This window comes from Pungitius pungitius, chromosome 8 (assembly GCF_949316345.1).
Source record: "Pungitius pungitius chromosome 8, fPunPun2.1, whole genome shotgun sequence".
In the NCBI taxonomy this organism is placed as follows: domain Eukaryota; kingdom Metazoa; phylum Chordata; class Actinopteri; order Perciformes; family Gasterosteidae; genus Pungitius; species Pungitius pungitius.
Genome location: NC_084907.1, coordinates 16,246,922 through 16,272,043, shown reverse-complemented (window position 1 = coordinate 16,272,043; position 25,122 = coordinate 16,246,922). Strand labels below are relative to the sequence as shown.

At 42.8% G+C, this 25,122-nt stretch overlaps 3 protein-coding genes and 1 non-coding gene across 7 annotated transcripts; 2 read left to right on the top strand and 2 right to left on the bottom strand.

Annotated features, from left to right (window-relative positions):
- The first annotated feature begins 1,982 nt into the window (after positions 1–1,982).
- per3 (period circadian clock 3) lies at positions 1,983–12,941 on the top strand. 4 transcript variants are annotated; one of them, XM_037490849.2, is made up of 22 exons: positions 1,983–2,153; positions 4,197–4,584; positions 5,547–5,707; positions 5,859–5,977; positions 6,197–6,395; positions 6,694–6,745; positions 6,995–7,143; positions 7,288–7,366; positions 7,465–7,571; positions 7,694–7,850; positions 8,027–8,135; positions 8,772–8,894; positions 9,000–9,093; positions 9,195–9,288; positions 9,403–9,545; positions 9,668–9,811; positions 10,005–10,256; positions 10,365–11,212; positions 11,285–11,459; positions 11,576–11,756; positions 12,093–12,237; positions 12,342–12,941. In XM_037490849.2, exons 2-22 carry the CDS (start codon positions 4,337–4,339, stop codon positions 12,360–12,362), a joined length of 3,600 nt encoding a protein of 1,199 aa, XP_037346746.2. In that variant the 5' UTR covers positions 1,983–2,153; positions 4,197–4,336; the 3' UTR covers positions 12,363–12,941. The 4 variants fall into 4 exon arrangements, with proteins under 4 accessions (XP_037346746.2, XP_062419839.1, XP_062419838.1 ...); XM_062563855.1 differs by having other exon boundaries at positions 11,360–11,459; positions 12,093–12,941; XM_062563854.1 differs by having other exon boundaries at positions 12,093–12,941.
- Positions 12,942–13,370: 429 nt separating this feature from the next.
- Positions 13,371–20,237, bottom strand: LOC119229968 (matrix remodeling-associated protein 8-like). The gene is made up of 11 exons (XM_037490855.2): positions 19,922–20,237; positions 19,491–19,517; positions 19,103–19,405; positions 18,712–18,813; positions 18,472–18,605; positions 18,188–18,367; positions 17,396–17,537; positions 14,345–14,503; positions 14,211–14,252; positions 14,066–14,137; positions 13,371–13,978 (listed from the first exon to the last, which is right to left on the bottom strand). The coding sequence occupies exons 1-11, from the start codon at positions 19,971–19,973 to the stop codon at positions 13,956–13,958; spliced, it is 1,236 nt and encodes a 411-aa protein (XP_037346752.2). The 5' UTR covers positions 19,974–20,237; the 3' UTR covers positions 13,371–13,955.
- A 358-nt stretch (positions 20,238–20,595) lies between these two features.
- trnae-uuc (transfer RNA glutamic acid (anticodon UUC)) lies at positions 20,596–20,667 on the bottom strand. The gene has a single exon. It is a non-coding gene; the product is annotated as a tRNA-Glu (tRNA).
- Positions 20,668–21,694: 1,027 nt separating this feature from the next.
- Positions 21,695–24,888, top strand: psma5 (proteasome 20S subunit alpha 5). The gene is made up of 10 exons (XM_037490668.2): positions 21,695–21,830; positions 22,129–22,179; positions 22,649–22,715; positions 22,849–22,975; positions 23,368–23,435; positions 23,519–23,626; positions 23,786–23,844; positions 23,958–24,060; positions 24,245–24,331; positions 24,501–24,888. The coding sequence occupies exons 2-10, from the start codon at positions 22,151–22,153 to the stop codon at positions 24,576–24,578; spliced, it is 726 nt and encodes a 241-aa protein (XP_037346565.1). The 5' UTR covers positions 21,695–21,830; positions 22,129–22,150; the 3' UTR covers positions 24,579–24,888.
- Positions 24,889–25,122: the final 234 nt, after the last annotated feature.

Sequence of the window (25,122 nt, the reverse complement as noted above, 5' to 3'; positions counted from 1 at the left end):
TGACTGGGTAATGGTGAGATCTGGTGCCTCATCTTTATACTGTTTTGTTCTAATTCATTTCTTTGTCTTGTTTTATTTTGGATTGAATAAAGAGGAACTTCATTGGTCACCTCACAACAAATAGGCTAACCATTACCGCACTTTTGAACCACCTGATCACACCTGTCCTTGTCCATGCAGGACTTGATTTCAAAATAGTTGTGTTTAGGAAAGTGCCTACAAGTTAAGACCCACAGCCGCAAAGTTAGAGAAACTGTTTTAAAAAGTGCCAGACTGGGTTAAAGGGGGCCAATCATCAGGTGCACTCAATGTGCCAGAAAGTTGATCTCAATATATTCAAACCTGAAAATAAAATGTAGTGTTTGACGGGTGCCTTTATAGGCTTATTTATCATATAAACAAGCCAATAAAAGATAAGTGCCTTCTGAACTGTTCAAACAATTCTTGTGCTTATTTAGCTGAGCTTATTAACTTTAAATTATTTGGTTACGTCACACTGGCTTTATCCCAACTGATCAAAACAAAGTACATGTGTGTGTTTTAATATTTCTCTAACAAAAGTTTTGTGTGTTGTATTTTTGTCTCACTGCTGGTGAGCATCATATGTTTGCATATAGAGAAAGACTTTGGGTGTTTGACAGTGTAACATACCACACTGGATGATCACATCTCCTGCTGTTGTCCCCATCCAATTGAAATAAATGTATTTTAAGAATATGAAACTATTTGGAATTTATTTGTACATTAATTATGTTTGCCTGGATTTTCATTGATGAAATTACACCTGTTGATGTTGCATTTTTCAGTTGTCTTTAGGGCATTGGCCCTAGTGTATGTATGAAACTGATAATAAAAATGCACACTATACAACAAAACATGTTTAGGTGAAGGAATATAGCTAAACTGTAGCCATTGAGGAAATCAACATTATCAAAGAAGGTTTTTTAATCACAGTTGTGTAGATTGTCACCATTCTCTCATGTCTACTTCAAAAAATTGAGACCCAGTAACTTCCAACCAGTTTCTTGTGTGGTGAGCTCATATTTAGAAATAAGTGCAATTGTGCTTTTGTGCCCTAAATGTCTTTTGCTTGAATAAAACATGTGATTTAATTCACAAAGGCTTGTCATTTGTTTCTGATCCGTGACCGAATGAATATCTTCATTGATTCCTCTTTAGGAGTTGTAAAAGCAACACTTACTTACTCAATAACAAAGATCTAGTTTGTGAGCTGATCAGCAGTGTTAATGACAAAGTGCCACATAACTGTCACTGACACCAGACTTCAACTAAGAAGACATTAAAATGTAAATTCATTACTTTGCCAAGTTAATGATATTACTTGCTTTATTACCATGTATGTCAATACATTCATCACTTTATGATACCAGATATTTCTATTGGGATCAGAATTTAAAACTTAATAAAACCAAATTTGGTCTGAAATAAATTCTTTTTAGGCAATAAAGCAGCTAAATTTGGTCTAAAAATCTTTTCAAAGGCTGATACCAAATTCTGAGAACCTAAAGTGACCCAATTACCTTTTTGTCTATCAAACATATTAACTATATCAGGCCATGGCTAATGAGCAAACATTTGCTAATCATAATCTAAAGCAATTCATTGTGTTCATCTTCTCGTTATTCATGACATTTGACTCAACAAAACTATGGTGTTAATGTGTCAAATTATTGCAAATGATTTAGTAAATAAAGAGTTTCTAAAGTAATCATTTATTCTCTAACTACACATAAAGATATATAGCCGTTTTGTTCATGAATTTAGCAGTGGAGACTGGTTAAGCGGGCTAGTTGTCCCTCTGTTGTGTAACATTAGATCCACGTGAACCACCAAGCCCTGAGCGCATGCTGCATTAGACGCGCCCACTCTCAGGAGTGACGTCCAATCACACGACAGACGCAGTTCTTGTCTTTCCAATCATCGTGGAGTGGGCGGGGTTTATAATGCGCCGGCCTCACGTTGCACAAATGTGCCAAGCAGTTCAGGATAACGTTAGATGATGATTGTTCTGACGTATCTGACGTTAACTGAAACATAATAGAACAAAATACTTATAAGGTGGACCACCGATCCATTTGAAAGACTTATTGGATATTGAAGCAGAAGCAGAAACCCACGTGGAGTTTGTACAGGTAAAAAAGCTACCAGAAGATTGAATAATTCATTGAGTTGACTAAAGTTAAGTTAAACAGGCTAAACTAACGTTAGCTACCTCGCCCACCAAGCGGAGAGAACAGGGTGTAAACAAATGACATTACGTCCTTTAGTGTAGTCTTGTGTGATATACTTAATATCGCCAAACAGTAGTGTACGACTACTATGTCAGCAAAGATGTGTTTAACTTGATAACGTCAAAGTCTCTCCCACAAGTCAAGGGCTGCAGTTAATAACAAACAGTGACGTATGCTGCGTTCATTACGTGAATCATCACGTTATCATTTTAGCGAATGTACCAGCAGATGACGGTATACAATAATAACTAAAACCTTGGTTTAAGTGTCTTAAGAAGACTTTAGTGGTCTTCATGGGAGTCCGGGGTAGTGAACAGTTTGTCTGTTTTGGGTGGGGAAAGGTTGTGGTTTGCGTTCATGTCATGATGTGAAATGACGTGTGCTTGTGCATGTTCACTAAACTGTTGCAAAACGATGTTAGTGTGATGTGATCTATTTGTAGATGCCTTTACAGGCTCACTGTACTACTTTTGGCTGCAGTTGACAGCATCACAGAGGATACTTTGGGGTATGAAACAATAGCTCTGGAGTAAAACTATTTCAGTTGAGTTTAGTTGGTGCTCTTGAACTTTTGTTTACATCTGGGTGACAACTTGCTTCCATGTTTCCTCGCTTAGAACTGTGGGAGAAAAGTAATAAGGACTACTTTTCTTTTCTTTGTGTGTGGTAAAATAGGCAAGGCCATTATCCCTAAGCCATAGTAATCATGGGTTCTCATTGTCAATTGTGTTTTGCTACACAGTTGTACATTATTATTAATTTTTAAATGTTAGAAAGATTTAAACAGTAAGGGAAATTATAGATCTGATTAAAAAAATATCTTATGGCAATAACATAACGTATAACACAAGCATTAGTTTACATATTAACAGCACCATAGCAAATGAAAAAGAACATCGGCTGTGATTATTAACAACGAACATACTGAATGTGGGCGACAGTGTAACCAGACTGACCTGGTCTGTTTTCTTTTGGGGTTTTTTAGTGCCGTAGAAAAGCAAATGTTCACTCTATTAGAAGTGTAATTTCTGATACAGTGGTACTTCACCACTGACTCACAACATACACATAGCACTCAGACAAGATAAGTGCACACAGACAAAGAAGGAGACACGCATTAAGAGATAAAAACAGGAGCCAGGGAAAATATCTTGCGAGGGTGGGGGTACGTAATCATCTTGCTCAACGCGGAACCTATAAGCCACCCTCTTATTAGGCAGTGTATCTGTACATGGTCGTAGCTGGAGTATTTGATTTTTGTTTTGTTTAGTAACTGCTTATGATGGCTGTAAAAAAAACTCTTGAGTTGAGAAGGCTTTATTCAACAATTCGACAATATTGATGGAGGAAATGTGCCCATAAGTGTGAATTGCGGATGATGGGAATGAGTCAGAAAGCAAAGAGCCAATTTGATAATGAGAAAGTCCAACAGCATTAGATAACAATGTTGATTGGGTTTGTTGCCATTTGAGAAATGAAAAACAGGATCTTGTTGCACAGCTTGTCTGATTGTATTTGGTTACTTAGTTTTATATTTTGGTGCGTCACAAGTTATCAGTACTAGGAAAAGCACATCACTGGTAGCTAATTTCAATATTGATATCTGTTTCATTCAACGACCCAGTTAATGCAGTGCTTAAATAGAATGCAGCAATCATCAATATTACTAATTACACCTGTGCTTTTCCCTGCCTCTTACATAATGGCTGCGTTCCAGTTTACGTCACACTGCATCAAAGAGGATTAGAGTTTTAAATAAGTTCACACTAGAAACATTAAGTATATTCAACACGCAGACTCGGTTTTCTTTATATTCAGGGTCATTCAGCTCAGTCAAACAGCTAAGACATTTCTAAGAAATTGTCCACGTCTTCTCTGTAAATTAGGTCCTGCACACTTGGTTACTGTTTCTTATCCTTTAGCATTTTTTTCTTTATCTCGCAGTGCTTACGGCAGACCCTCACATCCTTCATTCAGCATCGATTGAATGAGCACTTATTTATTGTCACCACATGCCACTCATTCCCCAATGTTGAACATATGAAGAACCCCACTGATCACCGCAATGGGACAAAATACTTCTGATGTGTGACCAACGCACGGAGATGCAGGAGCCAGCATTACCGTCACCCACGGGAGGAACGGCAGCTGAGGGGAGGTCGTCGTCAGGGCAACAGAACGGACATGCTCAGTCAGAATCCCTCGGGGGGGAGGAGAGACGAGCTTCAGATGAAGAAGCGGGGCGGGAAGACGAGGAGCTGACTGTTGGATCATATGAACTCGCTTCCTTGACCAACAGCCGCCCTGAATGCGTCTCGGCTTCAACCGAGAGGTATTTGCCTGTTTTGTTCTGCCTTGACTACTTGTTGTTTACATGATACCACAGTAACCCCAAATGCCACTTTCTTTGCTTATCTCAGAACCAGTTTTTAAAAAGGACAGTATAACAAAAACTTTTATCGTTGGTTTTATCCAGCTCTCAGTTAAGTGTTCTGAACAGAAAATAGCACAGAACCATCCTCAACGAAAGAAATTCTTAGTTGACTAGCACACGTAATATTTTTTTGACTAATTTCATTAACTGGTCCATACAAGTTGTACCAAAGATATGCTCTTATTAAGTGTCTTGGTCAATAAGTAATTGACCATTAAAAATAAAAAAGAGCATAAAAAAAACTTTTTGACTATAGCAATCTTTGACCGAGAGGGTGCTACAGGCAGAGAAAAGTTTGTCTGTGAAGGATATTCGGACAAACAGTATTTACTGTATTTAAAACGCTGCTGTTGCTTACTGCTCAAAGAGAAGAGGTCCTCCGACTGTCCGCAGAATTTAAACTATAATAGACAATAGGGATGGCCAATATATTAATTTTAAATCAAGACCATGATATGACAAAGATTCTGGAAACTTTGATATGTTGTATTTCCTGCTCAAAGCTGCATTAGAGAAAAATGATTTTTAGGAGCGTATCAGCCTGCTTTGGCTGCTTATTTCAATCCATTATTTTTATATTCCCAATCATTTTAATTATTGTCAATGTGTAAATATTTGGGGAAAGCAACAATATTCATCTCTTCAATATGGTCATAATATGGATATGGGGGATATTAGAGCATATAATGATAGTCATTTTCTATCCATATTGCCTGGCCCAGACGTAAAAGCAGCATTGGATTTTCATGCAGCACACATGAGAAAACTTCTCCTCCCACCTTCATTTAAAAAAAAGAATATCAGGGCTTAAAACTACGTTTGCCACTGCATCTTATTACATTCTCTGAATGTGTGAGTAGCAGTGAAAATACAGATGGTAGCAGGGGGCAGGTGCACAGAGAGGTGATGGTCACCGTGGCTGAGATGAAGAAGAGGATTCCATCAGACAAAAGCAGTCGCAGCAAAGCCAGCACTGTGGAGGCCTTGCATTACGCACTGCGCTGTGTCAAACAAGTGCAAGGTAAACGGGAAACCTTTGTTACACTTAGAAGATGTTCTTTTTTCATCTTTGAAATCAGTGTAGTTTTTTTTTCTTTTTTTTCTCTCCAACAACACTGATATCAGTTGGTCTTGTTTAAAAGCAGAATGTGTATCTGTGTTGTTCTCTGTAGCTAACAGCGATTACTACAGACTGCTGATGCAAAATGGCCACGATGAGAGGAGAGATGCCACTGTTTGCACCCTGGAAGAGTTGGAGAGAATCACGTGTGAACACACCCTTAAAAACACGGTAGAAACACGCTCGCATTTACACCTGCATACATACGTGCACATGTCTATGTCTTGAGAACATGTGTGTGACTCTGCACCCTTCTCTCTCTGTGTGTGTGTGTGTGTGTGTGTGTGTGTGTGTGTGTGTGTGTGTGTGTGTGTGTGTGTGTGTGTGTGTGTGTGTGTGTGTGTGTGTGTGTGTGTGTGTGTGTGTGTGTGTGTGTGTGTGTGTGTGTAGAATTCCTTTGTGGTGGTTTTCTCCCTGACAAGTGGCCGTGTGCTGAATGCTTCGGAGCAGGCTCCCAGCATCCTTTGCTGCAAAAGGAAGTTCCTGGAGTCCGCCAAGTTTGTGGAGCTGCTCTTCCACCAAGATGTTGATGTCTTTTACTCGCACACGGCTCAGCCACATCTGCCAGCCTGGAGCAACTTGCCTACACGTTTGTTTGGACCACATTGATTATATTTTTCATTGGCTTTCATTACTTCTTCTCTTTTCATTTGAATAGATTTTCTTATAGAAGCAGTAATTTTTTTTGATATTCAGCACCTGTGTTATCCTAAAGAATTATAAACACATTTTCTTCCAGGTTATATTTACATTAACTGTGCCATTTAATTAACAACACAGTATTTTCTAATATATATTTTATGTAATGCATCTTGTGTCTGTACATAACTGAAAGAAACTAAAGAGCTGGTGGATAATTGTCTTTTCTCTGCTGTTTGTCTCTGCAGTGGGAGGTCTGTTTGACTGTGCCCAGGTCAAGTCTTTCTTTTGCAGAATCAGGTCAGTATCTTCATTCTGTTGGTCATATGCGTTACTAGGCCTCCCAAATGTATGTGATTGCACAAGAGCCAAATATTAGCAAAATGCCATACTGTACGAAATATGGGAAGAAAGCTACTGTGTCAGTAGTCTTTATTTATTTGACTCACTTCACGTAATTTGTTTTGTGTTTAAATATTAGTCGACAAAACCGGCCTGTGTTCATTTTATAAACATTACTAGAAATAAACATTTGAATTCACGTTTTAGGGGCGGGAAGGACCGTGAGGGTGAGATGCGCTATAAGCCGTTCCGGATAACACCCTACCTGCTTCCGCTGCAGGGAACAGGAAGAAGTGGGGAAGAGGAGGAGCCGTGCTGTTTGGCGCTGGCTGAACGTTTCCTCTCTGCATATGAGGGTACAATTATAGACCCCCCAAACTGCCTTTCCCAATGAATAGTTAACCATAAGTTGTTTATTTACTTCTATTTACTTCTTCTTTGGCTGGGGTTTTGGCCTCATACCTTTGTCTAACATGACAAGATCTCATTGGCTCATGCAGCACCTCGGATCCCAATGGACAAGCGCATCTTCACCACCACACACTCACCCGGCTGCGTGTTCCTGGAGGTGGATGACAGGTCGGCACACACACCTACATGTGCACAATTGGAGTTTACGTTGAGCCGTTAAAATTTCAGTGTATCGATGAAGCTGATTTGATGGTCATGATCTGCAGGGCTGTGCCGTTACTGGGATACCTTCCCCAGGATCTGATTGGCAAGTCGTTGCTGAGTTGCATTCACCCAGATGACCGCCTCCTCATGCTGTCTATGCACCGGAAAGGTAAGTGCTTATTTAGAAGATAATATTTCATCAGTTTTGCAATGGAACAAACAAAAAAAGACTTGTTCTCTCCGCTCTCCTCCGCATCATTGTGGTTTTTTAAATCTCAATGTCAAACGTAGTGTTGAAGTACGCCGGCCAGCCTCCGATCGAGCACTCTCCTGTGCGCCTGCGCTGTCACAACGGAGACCACATCACCTTGGAAACCAGCTGGTCCAGCTTCATTAACCCTTGGAGCCGCAAGGTGGCCTTCATCATCGGACGGCACAAAGTCAGGACGTAAGTAACAACAGCACATAACTATACGCTTTTTTCCTCACATTTGCCGTATAATAATAATCAAACTGTTTAATGGGAAAGTTCAGTAGTGGCGCAGTTGTTGATAAGAGTAATATTTAAATGAAATAGCATCACGGTAAGGATGACATCATTGGGCTGTCGTTCTTTGTCACCAGGATTCCACTGAATAAGGATGTGTTTGCCGCACCGACAAAGGAAAATGTCACAGTCGCCAATGAGGAAGTAAAAGATCTACAAGCCAAGATCTATAAGCTTTTCCTGCAGGTTAGTATTTAAGTGCCGTTCATTCAGATATTCATCATTATTAATGGTTTTCTTTGTCACACCTAGTAGTTTGGCTAATGAAAATAAACAATATTCAATTCCAGTTCCTACTCGCACTAACTTTTTTATAAAATAACTTGAAGGGTAAATAATTCATAATGAGAGGTAAGTCATTAATTGGATAGTTTTTGCGATTGTCCTACGAAATTAAAGACCCACGAGGTCGAATTAAAAAACTGACCTTTGACCTTTTTATTAAGGGAATATATCTGCAATGACTGATGTGCTTATATACGTGCCCCTTAATACAGATCAATTATAAGATTGCTACCTGAAAAGATTTCACATTCATCAGATGGATCTCTAAGGAATCCTATGCGTTTGTTTGTTTGCAGTCCCAACCGGTTGTTTTGTTTGAGTGAGCTCTCTCCACAAGACAGAATAAACAGTTTCAAAAGGAGCAAACAGAAAGTAGTTTGTTTTAACTAAAGTAAGGGGTTATGTGTGAGAGCGCCCTCTATTTGATTGTAATATGAATCGAGTTTTTGACATTGTCAGTCCACACAAATGTCCTGCCATATCTTGTGTGTGTTTGTTTCTCCAGTACCTTCACTTCTCTGTATCTTTCCTCCACAGCCGATACATAACAATGGGTCCAGTGGTTATGGCAGTTTGGGAAGTAATGGCTCTCATGAGCACTACATCAGCGTAGCTTCTTCAAGTGACAGCAACCTGTGGGAGGACGCGCACCGCAAACCGGTGAGGCGTCACAGTGGCATCACAAGCCGGGAAGCCAGTGATCTTGCCACTGCCAAATGAATCATGCTGATGCATAGTACTTGTGTTACTGCGGTGACTTTGCAGCAGATCTGTGCTGATGTGAACCGAGTCAAGAGTTGGTGCCAGCGGGCTAATCGGGTCTCCAACCACACAACTATTTTTGGTAAACCAGCCACAGGTAATGCTGCCCCAAGCCCCGAATGCAAAACCATAAAAATACACCATTTAATTGTATGCCTTTTTCAACATAAGGTAAAATGATCTTTTGTTCCCTTGCAGTCTCCAACCCTAAGGTTTTAGATCATGAAGACGGCAGGGAGCAAACGCATGTTGCCTCCTATCAGCAGATCAACTGTGTAGACAGTATCATCAGGTGTGTGTGTGTAGTGGGAGCATCATCAACCGCCCTGGGATCGTTTCAGTTTATGAAACGCTCCCTCACATGCATAATGCATCACGTTCACTGGTGTGCGTTTGTTTGTTCCAGATACTTGGACAGTTATACCGACCCAGCCCTCAAACGGAAGAGTCACTCTCACTCCCTGGCCTCATCGTCCTCCTCTTCATCTTTGACCTCGGAAGACGACACGCCTGCGGCAGCCACTGAGCCGGCTCACGCCAGCCTAGATGGTACGAGCATCGCCATTTACACCACTACATTTACTGCTGCCGCTTAGCATTTGGGAACTATTTTATAATTCTCTCTCCATAAGCCACCTTAAGCGTGATACTGGTTTCTCCTCACTTACCAGCGGTGTTAGACAGCGCAGCGTCAGCGGCCCCGACAGCAGCGGCCGTTGTTGGAGCGCCTCTGACAGACACCACAATGTCCACTACGGCGACCAGCCAGTGTTCGTACAGCAGCACTATCGTCCATGTGCCACAGCCGGGATCAGGTATCATTCCTTACCGATCAGTGTTTTAGATGATGGGGGTGGCTTTTTTGCAACTCTTATAGAGCTGTAACATTTTAATTAACTAAATAATGAAAAGTTAAGTATTTCCAAAAGAAATTTGCATTTGTTTTTGTGGAACAAATGCTTGTAAACTGTCTATTTAATCTGTTCTTTCTGCAATGTTCTCCCTCAGAGGCCATGGCATTGGAGGACACCCCGATGGGCAACGAGCCCGCCGATGCTGCTCTGACCTCTCTCCGTCGTGCCCCGAACCTCAACACAGAGGAACAAAAGTTTATAGGTCTCACCAAGGAGGTGCTGACAGCTCACACCGAGAAGGAGGAGCAGGAGTATGTGGATGGGTTCCGCCATCGCGTCCTCCAAAGCCCTTACAACTCCTTTCTGCAGCTCGACAACAGCTCTGTGGCCCATTCTCACCACCCAGGTATGAAATAGGGAAAAACATGTGTGGATTTGGTGACTACTGAGTATGAAATAGACACTGTCACCACCAAACAAACTTATTCTGCTGCCTGTGTCCATCCCTCCACAGGCGATAACCTACGTCCAGTGAGCGCTGGCAGGTTGAACCGCTCTCGGAGAGGAAAGCCCAGACACAAGCGCCCCAAATCCCAGGGTTCCTCCGACAGTTACTCTTCCCCAGCTGGCCCCCCTCGCCTCGTTCCAGACACCTACAGGCCTTCCTCGGAATCCTCCCAGCCCCAGAAGGCAACACCCTACAGCCAAACATCCCCTCTGCAGGTGCCATTCTTCCCCATGATGGAAAACCAGCCTGGTCTAGAGCAACCGCCCAGGCTGCAACAGCTGTGTGGAGCAACCCCTGTTGTGTTGCAGTCTCCTAACTTCAACATCATGCAGTCTGCTCAGAGCCAGCAGGGCATGCAACCATTTCAAATCGATCCCTTTCAGAATCTGCAGAATATCCAGAACTTTCACAACCTGCAGCCCATTGTTCCCACCCAGGAAATCAACCCTTACATGAGTCCCGTCATGACTGTCATCCTGCCCAGCTACCCAACATTTACTCCAGCTTACCCATCCATTTACCCACCATGCACTCCATCCATACTGCCCCAGGCACCCATCACCATGACGGGCTTTGCCCCTAGCTGTGTCCCCTTCTCCGAGCCCCAGTTCCAAGCCCAGTCTGGCCTCAACACTCAGGCCTGCAACACGGGCCCCTCGTTTTTCTCACCCACCGCCTCCTCTGTCGGGGAAGAGGAGGAGGCATCTGAGCCTCAGGGTTTATTCTCCAGCTCTCGCTCGAGTTCTCCACTGCAGCTGAACTTGCTGCAGGAGGAGCTTCCAAAGCTGAGTGAAGGGCTGCGGAGCAACGGAGACAACCATGCAGAGAGCCTCCTTGAACTCCGTTCCAACCAGGTCAGTCCGACACAAATACCCATTACATGTTGCCACAGTATATGGCGTTAGTTAAACCTTGGCCTTGCACAGTGTGAAAACCCCAGTGAGTCTGGGAACCATGATGCCCAGTGTACATCCCGTGAGCTGCTTGACGTGCTGCTACAGGAGGATGCCAGGTCGGGGACCGGCTCCAACGCCTCAGGGTCAGGAGAGTCTGGGGGATCCCTGGGATCTGGTTCTGGCTCCAGAGGGACCTCACACACTGGTAAGAGGGGGAACGTGGAACACGTACAGTCCTCATGGCAAAATTTGTGAAACCATCTGCATAAAATGTATTTTGATACATTAACTGACGGATGCAGAGCATTCCCTGTAATACAGGCAGCAGCGACAGTAGCAAGTACTTTGCCAGCAATGACTCGTCAGACGGATCCCGCGAAGCCCGTAAGAGCCGGGCGGCCCGTACAGAGCACCAACACGGCTTAGACACTCGGGACTCACTTTGGGACAGGATCCAGCACATGCATGAGCATGTCATGATGACGTACCAGATCCACACCAGGTACACACGCAACACCACTCCTGCTGTTTCCATTCCGCTCATGAAGAACAAAAATAAAATATTATTTGAGGTGTCATTGCAAATCAAATCATTTTAGTGACATTCTGTGAAATGAAGCTTGACCGTTCTTTGTCTCTGCTTCTGTGATTCCCAGGATCTTATCTTACTCAGTTTGTCTTCAGTGTAGTTGTCCTCCTGTGAGGAAAGATGCTGAGGATAACTAAAACGTAGTCTTTTAACAACATTGTCTAATCAATCAAAGTCTATTATCTTCTGTGCGTAAGTTGTCATTTCTCCATCATCCTGGGTATGCATGTTGTATTTTCTCTCCTCCAGGGACCAGAATGAGGTGCTGGCAGAGGACCGGGAGAAGCTTCGGGTGCTTCACCCCCTCCAGCCCTGGTTCAGCCAGGAGCAGAGGGAGGAGCTAGCTGAGGTCCATCCCTGGATCCAACAGCACACTGTCCCAGAGGAGACACAGGTGGAGGTCTCCGATCACATGCACTCATGACAAACGCATGAATCTTTCTGCACGCCTGGACACTGGAGCACGCCTGTGTTAAATGTGTCTTTTTTGTCACGCAGTTGTTGTTGTGGGAGTTGTAACTCGGGCCCATTGGTAGTCCACTCGCCTCGCCCTACTGCCCTCTATAACGTGGGGCCTATAGTGGACACCTGAGGAACCTGGACCTCAAAACATCCGTTAAGGCCGTGCCTTAAACAACCCCCGCCAAGCATCTCCTCCGAGAACTCTAGAGGGTTAGCTCCCTACGCTTTAGTTTTTCACATACTTTGTAAAAGTATCAGAGGCTGCACCGGCTCTGAGGAACGGAGGCGGAAAAAGAGACGGCCATTTTCTCTCAGCCAGCTTTATGAGCCTGCCTCTATGTGTACCTCTCTTTTTGATGTGTTCATTGACACCTGTAGGGATTTAGTTTGTATTTAAGACCGACTAGTAGATTGCAAAATGGACCACATGACCACATTTAGGAAGATGCTCCCGTGAACACGAGCACTGTGTACACACATTCGATCAGTTTGGATCAGTGTGACTGGCCGACAAAGACGTATCAGTATCATGGAGTGCAGGTTGTAGCACCACGTAGTGACTTCCTGTGGCTTTCTGTTTAGAACATTCATATTCTAGCCCTGTAAGTTCATTGTTATTGGAGTGTTGTCTCTTAATACATAGGTTGGTTTTCTTCTTAAAGTTGATATCGGTTTTGTAGTTACTCAAAGCAGCAATTATGATGCTCATTTTAATTGTAATTTGGTGCTAAATGACAAGTCCCCCTAAATGTCCAAAAATGTCCTGATCATCAACCTACTGCTACTATCTGTAGCTTATCTTCTTAAATTGTAAAAAATGCCATCCGATCTTGTGTTTCTGGATTTGATCCTGGGTTTACTTAATGTAAGAATTTGTGTGTGTGTGAGAGACAGACGGCTTTGTAAGTGTTTAAAAAGCCATTTGTCTTGAATTCAGGGACCAGTTGTTTGTGACACAAAGGAAATTAACTATGTATGTAAGTGTACTAAAGTGTGGTTCGGGTTAGGGTGCACTCACTGAACCAGTAATAATGTTTAATTAATATAATTTCCTCAAGCCAATCATGAAGTTTCAATCATTGAATTTTAATACATGTAAAATGGAACAAACCACATAAAATATATAGTCTGAGCATCGTAATGATACATTTTTACATACACTGTGTCATTTGTCAGTTAGCATTTAGTTAATCAAAGCCTGTAGGAAGTAGTCCACACTGATCAGAGGTTTAGTCGAGATTTATATGTGAGTATGAAAAAAGTAAAAAACTATTTGGAGGTACTATGACCAAATGCTCCAATAACCCATTATTCATATTCACTCAATCACAACTCACTTCAATTCATGCTCCTTCAGTCGAGGTGACTGCTTTAGATTTTGGATTCTCCTCTGGGTGGCGTTATAATCCTGTGCACATTGGTCTGAGTTTTTTTTTTCTTTTTTTTTCTGATCAAGCACAATTTCAACAAAATCAGCTTGTCTTCGTTACTAATACGGACAGTTTGAAGAAAGAAAAAAACAATGCGTCAGTGTCGGCTATATATAGTGTTTTCTCAAACATTTTGTCTTGCCTGTCTCTCCTGTCCGGACAGAGGGTGTTAAGTCTGTGCAGCCTCTGGACCGGCCAGAGACTCCAGTTCCACTTCTCCTCACTTAGAAAATGTCTGCATCTCTGCAAAGAAGCCCAGACAAAATGAAGGTTGAAAATGAGATCCCAAGTCACAATGGCTGCCTCGTGGTTTGGGTGGGTGTGTTTTACCGTTGTCAAGATCAATGACTTTAGCCGGAGTCTTCATTTGGACCTTCTCTTGCAGCAGGTTGTTCTTAAAGTCTAAAATCACACCGGAGCTCATTTAAAACAGGCAATGCAAGATGCAACTTTTACTCTCATTCATCCGACTCACCAAACCTTCTCTGCTCTCGACTGCACGCGCGCACTTCAAACTCTGGAAAAAAAACAAACAGGAAAACTGGATGAGATTCAGAACGGTACATTAAATGTGAATCCACAGTCGGACTGAGGTGCTGCATGTCAGACCTTTGTCCCGCTGTCTTCGTGTGACGAGGATGATGATGAGGACAATGAAGGCCAGGAGCAGCAAGGAGGTGAGGACGTAGCCCAGCGGCATGAGGAAGTGGTGCTTCTGCTCGGGCAGAATCACGTTGATGAGCCGCGGTGATTCGGCCTTCTTGGTGTCTGTGAATCACGGCAGTCAACATTGGATCTTTTTTCTTTTACATTTACAGGCAGACTGTCATGGTGAAACGACAACAAGCGTCGCATTGAATAGACGCCACATACCTGGTGAACAACACAGAACTCCATTCGACCATTTACTTGTGGAGAAGTTACCTTCCAAATTCTCTTTCTCGGTCATATTGTGTTTAACCGCACTAGCAGTGCTGGTTAATTCTTCAGCTAAAATCCAGACTGAGAAGCAATTTTGGCACATACATTCATGTTGTCGAGGGAATCAATGGTGTTGAATTTGGTGATACTCTTACTTTATAAGGAAAGAATTATCTGAGAGATGTTGCATGCTGTTGCTGTAAAACACAATGTTTTTGGATTGGCAAAAACTTTGGTCCAGACCTTCATGGTTACCTGAGTACACATGATCTGACTGTCTGTCAATTTGTAGGTTTTACTCATGAAACATTGGAAACATTAGATTGGATCACATTAGTTTCCCCCTTCATATGACTTTGGTTGACCGTAATTCTAACAGACTCACAAAGTCGATCTTCATGAATTTCAATATATGAATAATATATCTGATTAACTATCACTTTCTCATTCAGAATTAACTTTTTTGAGTACATTAAATAAGTCTAGTCTTTTTTCCCAGTGCATTCTGGGATGTCCCTTTTACTTCTCTAGTGCTGCCAGACTCCATTCCTAATAAAGACCATTTTGATTCCGTGCATGATGTTGCATATTATGCGTGTGCATTTGTTGTTGCATGTGTGCAAGTGTGATGTAAACTCTGACACCTTGCAAAGTGTTTCATTTCACATGTAATGACATTTTCTTGCTAACCCTGTAGAGAAATACTTCCAGAGGCATTGAGAAATAATTAAGCATGAGGTGATATGTGCACGAGGTGATATGTGCATGAGGTGATATGTGCATGGGGTGATTTGTGCATGAGGTGATTTGTGCATGAGGTGATATGTGCACGAGGTGATATGTGCATGAGGTGATTTGTGCATGAGGTGATATGTGCATGAGGTGATATGTGCGGCCTCGCAGAGAAGCAGAGGGTTGAGGGAAAACCTGGTTTCACTTTTCATCGTTAAAAAAAGTGCAAGGCAAGAAGCAGCTGTGGACCTCAGACTCAACATATTTGAGCCAGAATGAGATCCAGACAGAAAGTCATGCTGTGATTTACTTTTACTGGCAGTAAAACGCAGAGAAGTGAGGACTATGGGAAGGAAGGACAGAGGAGGAGAGCCAAGGGGCCGATGAGATGTTTCTCTCATAGAGAAGACATTTACCCTAATACAAACTAAACGTGCACACACAGCTGGAGAGGACATGGAAACATGTTCATCAACATTACAAATCCACTGATCCTTTTATTTAGTTCAAGTACATGTTCTGCTGACTCGTGCCCAGATGGGAACATGTGCTTGTGTTTAGTCTGGTTGACTTACATCTCCTTTGCGATTTCCTCAATCTCTTCATGTGTCCCTAACCCTTTCCTTATAAAAGGAAGGTAAAGAGAAGGTGAGAAAAGTGATGGCAAAGAGCGAGTGACCACAGCTTGATGGAAACAAACCAACCTGAGGGGAAATCAAAGAGAAGGCTGGACAGACGGAAGAGAGAAACGTCTCCAGGATGTCGGCACAGAGCCAAAGTCAACAGGGCAGCAGACAGCCAGAGAGGACAAGACAGGAGCAGATAAGATAAATGACTACGCGGGGCCTCTTCTGTCTGAGAGCACAGGGGAAGAAACTGTACCCTTGTTATGGAAGACAAATCATTTCTGCATCTTGTTTCTAACGAGCAAAGCTGAAGCTCCCATTCGGCAATCCTACTGCTTCATAACAGCTCGCGAAGGAATAATTGTGCCCAAAGACTGTATCCGAAAGATTCCACAGAGATGAGATCAGACTTGGTATGCTCCTACACACAAACACACACACACACACACACACAGATGGACTTGACCACAGGCATTTTGGATTTCCAAAACTCTCTTAATGAGTTCACCATATTGATACATCTGCCATTAAGGGCTTTGCTTCAGTTACCTTCTGGTAACACCAACACACGTACCAAGTAAAAGCTCTCATTTTACAATCATCTGAGGACCCGATGCTTGCTCTCTCTCTCTCTCTCTCTCTCTTCTTTTCCCCCTCTTTCCCCTCTTTCGTATGCACAAATAATTTCTTAGGCATATCAAAGCCCTTTGCAATGTGAACTCACATTACATTACTACACATAACTTTATTTTGGTTTCTTTGTATGTATGAATTGTTACCAACCTCTGGTGAAAATGTCAGGTCAATAGCTCCTTTAGAAATAAATTTACTGAGAGAAATGGTGACGTGTTCAATACTCGTTTCACCTGGTGTTCTTGTCAAACTGACAAGACAGATCAATAAAACTAAAGTATGTTGAGTAGCGCGATAGCAACAAAACGGTGAAGAATGAGTAGAAAGGCTACAGGGTTGAGGTTTGGAGGACTGGGCTGAGAGGCAGTAAATGTGGTTTTAGGCATCTCGACAATCTAAATAAATATCTCACGAAACCAAACAAAAGTTAAGGAATAAAAGCTTTTCTCCCCCTCCTCTCTCCTGTCTGTCTACACTGTTACTTTGACCTATGAGTGTGAGGCAGAGAAGAGTCCTGGCCCTACGACAAAAGGAGAAGGCACGGAGGGAAGCAGTGAAGGAAAGAACAGATGTGTGTCTTTTTTTTCTTTCTCAATGATCATATGATGTGATTTTTAAATCCACGTCCATCTAAGTCATAAAAAAAGTCTCTGTGCTAAAGCACTTACGCTGACTCACTGTAACTAGAGCAGCAGCAGCAGCAGCAGGAGGAGGTGTGTGTGTGTGTGTGTGTGTGTGTGTGTGTTACCTTGGTCTTCACTGGGCAGGGGTTTGGCTGGCAGTGTGGTCTGAATCACTGGTGCTTCCACTGTTAACTGAAACTCTCTCCTCTCATGGAGACCACAGTAATGGTGGTGCAGGTGGCAGGAATACATCCCCTGGTCTGTGAACTGTGTGTTAAATGTCGACAGACAAATATACACACACACACACACACACACACAGATTAAATAATAATGGCGGATTCTGATGTTGTTCAAGGTCCCTTTAAATCGATGAAGGGTTCTCCCTCGTTCTCCTAGGACATGATAGTCCAACTAGACTGCAGCTGCCAGCAGTCACTGGAAGCCCGAAAACCCTCCTTGTGTTCGATTAGAGCTAATTGGCTCTTCTTTTACATTTTCAAACATAAATGATGGACAGAAGTGGTGTGACAGTGGGGCTGAGTGTTGCCTCCAGCTAACAGGAAACGTGGCCCTGTCCCATCGTGTTGTCTTTGATCCCCGGAGCCCGGCTCAGGGTACATTGAGATTCCTATCTGACCGTTGAGCTTTGTCTGCTTGCTCTCACTACAAATGGCACCATGGGGGGGGGGGCAGTAGGAAGATATTTTAAAGTCTGTTACTGTTGTTATCCAAGACATGTAGCTCAACTTACTTTCTCTGCTTAACAATTGTTCCCAACAGAGCGGATAAAGGGCCGCATTACTAAGGAGGTTTCCATGTGTTTGGGGAGAATCCCGTGGTTTAGCTCTCATGTTTTGCTAAAGCTTTAAGGGGTTTCCTGTTCAGTTTCTCCCCTTTTACACGCTCACACAAACCTGCAGATCAGATATGGAAAGAGAGAAGTCTCCCTCGGAGAAGGCCTGATTGCTGAGCTTCATCTTCCTCTGGAGGAACAGCGGCCCGTAGCTTCGCTGCTCCCCCGAGGCGTACAGGTCCACCAGCCGGTCGGCTCGGTCGCGGCGGACTCCCGGGGACTGACGGTCCCAGTGGACCACCTGGAGGCCCCCCCGAGTTGGGGGCGGGAATGACGTATTTCAGTAAATATCACATGACCCTTTTGGATCGAAACAGGTAATCTCGACCCAGAACGTCCGCGCACCTGCTGGTCGTCCTCCTCGCCGCTCCAGTCCGTCCACACGTTGCGCCGGTTGACGCACGGCAGCACCACAGTGCTGCCGAGCAGCACCACGTACACCGCCTTCTGGCCGTCCCAGAAGCGCTGCGCTTTACGACCTTTTGTGTTTGCGAGGGACAAAAAAACGGGGGGGGGGGGGGGGGTCAGGCCTTGAAGCCGCGACGTGTTGGAAGAAGCTGAGGGTCCGAGCGGTGTGATACGCACGTGACTTAGTGACGTTGAGCTGCACTCGGACCGTCTCGTACAGGTGGCAGTAGAGGTGGTGGAGGTTACAGGAGTACAGGCCTCTGTCATTCATCGTCACGTCTGTGATCACACGCGGGATACGCAGACATGCTGAAAATGTCACTTAAAAAGAACCCTAGCACTTTGCTGTAGTATGAGCTGTAAATTGTTTGCTTCACATTCCTTCCACCTGGTCATTCTGGAATAAAACATGTTTTTTTTCTTTAGTGGTCAACTCTCAATTGTAATTTCTCTGAATGTTGCAAGTTTCCCACAATGCACTTTTCGAAACAACAGTTTTTACGAGATAGGTTGCATGCGTTGCTTGAAAGAAACACCATGTCAACCACACAAAGACATTGAGTGGGACCTTTGATGACGAGGGAGAAGTTTCCATCGCTGAAGGCGCTTGGGCTGAGGCCAACCCTGCCCTGGTTGTAGGAGTTGTAGATCCTCTTGTCCCCTGTGGAGAACATGTCCAGCACCCTCTCCATTGCGTAGTCTGGACTGGCCCGAAACATGTCCCAGTGGACCACCCTCTGCCTGTCCCTCACCCTGTCCCTGGTCCACACCATGCGGCCACTCACACACTGCAGCACCACCCTCGACCCAGCGGGGGCGCTCACATTGTACCCTGCCACCACCACGCTGCTGCTGTCAGACTGAGCAGACACTGAAGGGCAGAGAGGGTGTTGAGTGAACACACTGGGACAATCAGAAAGGGGTATGACTGCACACGCACATACACAGAGGCATACCTGCAGTGAAGAGGCAGGCGACAGGGACTGAAAGAAAAAAAAAGGACATGTCATGTGCAGTTGAGCAAACGTTGATGCTTTTGACACAGAGTCAGTGAAACCCATCTGGCAGGAATGTGTGTGTCTTTGGAAGCGTGAGGTGGACAGGAGGAATTATTTAAATATAATGTGTGTCCCTTTAGCTGTCAGCGAATGAACTGAAATGTTGTCTTAAAACATTTAAATAAGGTTAGTAATGTCAAGGTCTTAAAATGTGGAGCTTGAGCAAAGTCATCAAGACTACTCAACTAATCCTGATTTATGCCAGTTCTTATGCAGATGCTTGGCCTCAAAGAGTTAAATGCGGTTATAAACCGCATATAACGACACGTTATTGTTTTTGCATGCTAAAGCTCGTTTTGGCAGAACAATGCTACACAAATCAAACTTACTGTGGATCAAGAGGAGAGCCTGAAAAATGATGTCGTCCCTCTCGGACTTCATGTTTACTGATGTAACGGCTCTGCGACTTGTCGAGTCTGTGCACCTGGACGACGGCCCCGAGGGTAAGAAAACACTTAAAATATCTTCGGATCCATCCGTAGCAGGATTCGAATCTGTCAAATGTCTAAGTTTAATAAGCAAAATGCATCGCCTCACTAGGACTTAAACACTGAATCAAAACAGGACCGAAGTGAACTGAACCCACCCGGAAAATGATACTTGACACCACTTGAACGTGCCCTCTCCTCCCTGAACTGAAACAGTACAACAACACATCAAAGTACTGTTCGTTATACATTCGTATGAATTACTCTACTCGATAGTGTAATGCAATTGTTCAGAAGTTTAATGACGCTTTATTAGAGCATCAATAATGATCATAATAATAACAATAATGCTTTGTATTTTTCTTATTTACTTGGTTCATCTTTTTATTCAGCTCAAAGGCGACCCTTAGTGGCTGATTATGTGCCAATTTACATTAAAAGTTTCCCTGAAAGATAACTGGTTTTATTAATACATCGGTCCTATTCACCCATGACTGTTGGCGCGAGATACTTGCGGAAATGTCTCCTAAAGCAGGTGCAAACTCACCTTAAAGCCTGCAAAAGATAAAAGTTAGTTCCCATACCGGGAGTCGAACCCGGGCCGCCTGGGTGAAAACCAGGAATCCTAACCGCTAGACCATATGGGAAGGGACGATGAATCGGTCAGTACTTTGCTTCATAAAGTTAGGTTATGTAATCGTTTGATTAGAAGGAAACAATAACAAAACAATAATTGAGATTACGTATACAGAAATATTATTATTAATATAGACATATATTATATATATACAAAGTAATAACTATTATAACAGCTATTGCACAATGTTGATGTGGCACAGGTTGAAGGTGTTTTGTGGCGTGTACTTGTAGCTTAGTTGGCTGTGTGGGTGCATTATTCAGCGATAATGTACAGTTGCAGTTCACGTTGACCCGAGCGTAACACTCAAAGTAACACGTTAGATTGGGCGCGACCGTTAGTCGAGCTTTTAGCTCGGTGGCGATTGAGCGAAAAACACCCGGAAATCCCACAAATAATCGGTTCAAACAATGCGAGCTTTCGCAACCGGACAATTAAGGTGGACCTCATGAGCGATGTGAATGAACAAGATGATGCGGGACTCAATGCTGTTTACATGCACGTGCGTAAACTATGTTTTCTCTAGACTACTGAAATGAGACACACAGCGTTTGGTGGCTACAACTATTTTGTGCTGAGGCAGCCATTTACTTACTATTCATTATTTCACGGGTTACGGTATTATGAAAGCAATAAGGTACTTGAGGCACTACTTCATCTTCAATAAAGTAACAGTTGTTAGGGTGTTGTTAGGCCGAATACGCAGCGGACGATAAAGTACAGCCTCTCGTACCTTATTGCTTGATTGAATAGCCTATTCCGATTGTCCTTTGTGATGATTATAATCTCATTGGCATGATTGGTATGCATTTCCGATCTAGAACAATAAAATTGTCGTTCGAGGGACAAAACATGATTATTGATATTAAACCTACATTAAACCTACATGCAAGGTTTAACCATTCCCAGTTGATTTGTTAATCTGTATTAACCAATTATATTATTTAACCTGCCCACGGTAATGTTAAAAGTGAAGATTCCTCACATTTAATTTCCTGTCAGTGTCCAAGTTATTTGTACAGCAACACTTTTAGGATTGCTTTAATGTTCAACGGCAGCTTTGTGCACGCGGAACCTTCGCGCCACATGTGTTGACCACGGACGCGTTTTGATGTTACACCTCAGACGCTTCCTCTCAAACAAGCGAACTCATTCAAGTGTTTGTGATTGGAGGTAATTTACTCTAACAATCACAATTATTCACAATGCTATCGCGGGATGTCGATATGTGTTCTTTTGACTGTAACAATGGTATCCGAATATCGACGATAGACTTCTGTGAGCGTTTTCTGTTCAGTTTCAGCGATTGGCTGCGTCAGTTAGCTAGCATGCTGCTCTGTATCGCAGCTAACTTTAGCTAGCTAATGTCCTGGTGTCACGGCAAACTCGAAGCGAGGATTCGCCCAGAGTTTTGTAGTAATTTTTTTTTGATCGTGCAACAGCCTCGTGTAACCACTGCTCTCTTTTGCAGGTCCTGAGTAAAACCGGTAAAGATGTTTTTGACAAGATCGGAATATGACCGGTAAGTGTACCACAAACTGCTTTGTCATTTATTGAGCGCTCCTACTGTGGGAACGAGAGAAACAATCTGGACACAATTATGTGGAATAAGTTGTTTCAACAGGCATTTGTTGGTTTTGACTACTTTAGGAATTCTGAAAGTTGCTTACTTTCATCCCTTGTTGTAACCTTGTAGCTGTGTGTGTGTATTGTAGGTATTTAGCAAGCAGCTAGCTACTCACATTTCAATAAGTTAGCCTGCTTTCACTTTCGATACCACTATTCAGAAGAAAGCCTTTTATTTGAACAGCAAAACCCAGTGTCAATTAAAAAGTTGTATTCCACTCTAGCCTGCGAAAATACAGGTTCAACCGGTGACTCTAACTTTTAACATAAACACAACATATTGCTGCAACATCTTTTATTTGTAGCAGTTGTTGTTTTCCTGATAACTATTATTAATAATCATGGTTTTCACATTCATCTTTTAGAGGTGTGAACACATTTTCTCCTGAAGGGAGATTGTTCCAGGTTGAATATGCCATAGAGGCCATCAAAGTAAGTACTTCGGACTGAATCACACAGGTTGACCAATGGTCCTCTTTAGTGTGATATTGGATATGAAATTCTCAAGAGAAATGTAATGGCCATTGCTATGCTCACACATTTTTTTTTCTGATTGGCTTCCCAGTTGGGCTCCACAGCCATCGGTATCCAGACATCAGAAGGAGTTTGTCTGGCTGTGGAGAAGAGGATCACCTCCCCGCTGATGGAGCCAAACAGCATTGAAAAGATTGTAGAGATTGACACTCACATCGGTGAGTAGCAGGATACAAGCTGATCAAACTCAAACTTGGATGCAGACAGAGTTAACTTGAGAATGGCATTTGTCATCCTCTGTCATTTGAAGAAGATAACCATACAGGTTGAGAAAGTCATTTACTGTCATTGTACTTTTATGCAGCAGTGTGTGTTTGTGTCTGTGTGTAGGGGGGGGAATGAAATGATGCCTAAAGGTGAACCTTGAGTCGGTGCACCTTTGTCATATTGTTTAGTTGATGAGATGCTTTTCCTTACATATGTGATTCATAATATTTTTTTTATTATGTTCATTCTGATAACATTGTATGACACATTTCTCCCAGTTTGACCATGTGGATTGTTGCTTAACGCTTATAGCATGTGCTTATTCTTTTCTTCTGCCTCAAAGGTTGTGCCATGAGTGGCTTGATAGCCGATGCCAAGACTCTAATTGACAAGGCAAGAGTGGAAACTCAGGTATGAATTCTGGCGTTGATATTTGCAGTTTGTTAATCACCTGGTGTTATACCTGTGTCTAATCTGTACACATTGTTCTTCAGAACCACTGGTTCACGTACAACGAGACCATGACCGTGGAGAGTGTGACTCAGGCTGTGTCCAACCTGGCGCTGCAGTTTGGAGAGGAGGACGCTGATCCCGGTGCCATGGTCAGTCACTTGGCACATGTCCATACTGAAATAATCATCTCTTCCACCCTCAAGCTAATGTTGTTAGTTGTCAAACGCACAATGTTTGATGGTGTTCAAGTAAACTACCATTGCCTGTAGACTTCATTCTACTTTGTTCCTTATCTATCATCTATACAGAGTCGACCATTCGGCGTAGCACTTCTATTTGGGGGAGTGGATGAAAAAGGCCCCCAGCTGTAAGTAAAGATTACTATTTGAAATCATTAAAATAAAACATGACATTGTCAACAGAGGCATATTCTTGGATCCTTAAAAGACTGTACTGTAAAAAAAAAAAAATGTTATGCAGGTACCACATGGACCCATCAGGAACGTTTGTGCAGTGTGATGCTCGGGCCATTGGCTCAGCTTCTGAGGGAGCACAGAGCTCTCTGCAAGAAGTCTACCACAAGGTACTAACGACTGCATTTTTAGATTGAACTTGAATATCAACAAGTTGTGATTTTAATAAGCTTTAACCTGTGTCAATGGGAATTTTTTAGAATGTTATTAATCTCTATAGTCTAAAGGGAATTAATGAAAATGCCTAGGACTAAAGAACTGTATTTTCTGTTCTTCTCCCTGTTAAACTTGCAGTCTATGACATTAAAAGATGCCATCAAGTCGTCTCTCACCATTCTGAAGCAGGTGATGGAGGAGAAGCTAAATGCCACCAACATCGAGGTTAGTTATTAGTTTTCATACATTTTGGGAATACTTACGGAAAGCTGCAGAAAGATTGACTAATACCCAGTGCGATTATATTTTGTTGTATTTACTGTCAGTTTGCACATTACTTCCAGAGCTCCTGTGGTTTCATGTAGGTTTTCTTAAATCTGTGTCTCTTTTGTAGCTTGCAACGGTAGAGCCCGGGAAGACCTTCCACATGTATTCCAAAGAGGAGCTGGAGGATGTAATCAAGGATATCTAAAGCAGCAAAGACCTGAGAGTTTTGAGCAGGAGACGAGAGGACATGGGAAAACACCTGGGTTCAATGTCACAATACAACCACATCTTTTCATCAGATGAGCACATTCTACCTGCTGCTTTCAGATTTTTGTTTGATTGCATAAGAGGTTTCTATTTTTAATGTGCTAATTTGCTTCTTTACTCAGTATCTGTACAACTCTGCAGGAGTCTGACCAACGCTTACAACTAAGTCGCAGGAAAACAGTGGGAGGGGGGGAAGGGCGGGATTTTTGTTATGAATCAATACTACAATTAAATTGTTGTATTCAGAAGGTCGTCTTCCTTTATTTCTTGTTTCAAATGTCCACTATTGATTTAAAAAGGAAATAATTTCTTATAAACAAAACAATAGTGTCATAAGTGATGACAATTTGCTTTTTTTGGTCTTTTTCCACTAGCCTCCTGGGAAGGCACAAATGTTGCACAATAATGATTTTTAAAATCATACACTGTCTTACATCACCACTGGGCTTTCTATATTGGTTGTTTTAATTTCACTAAGTTAT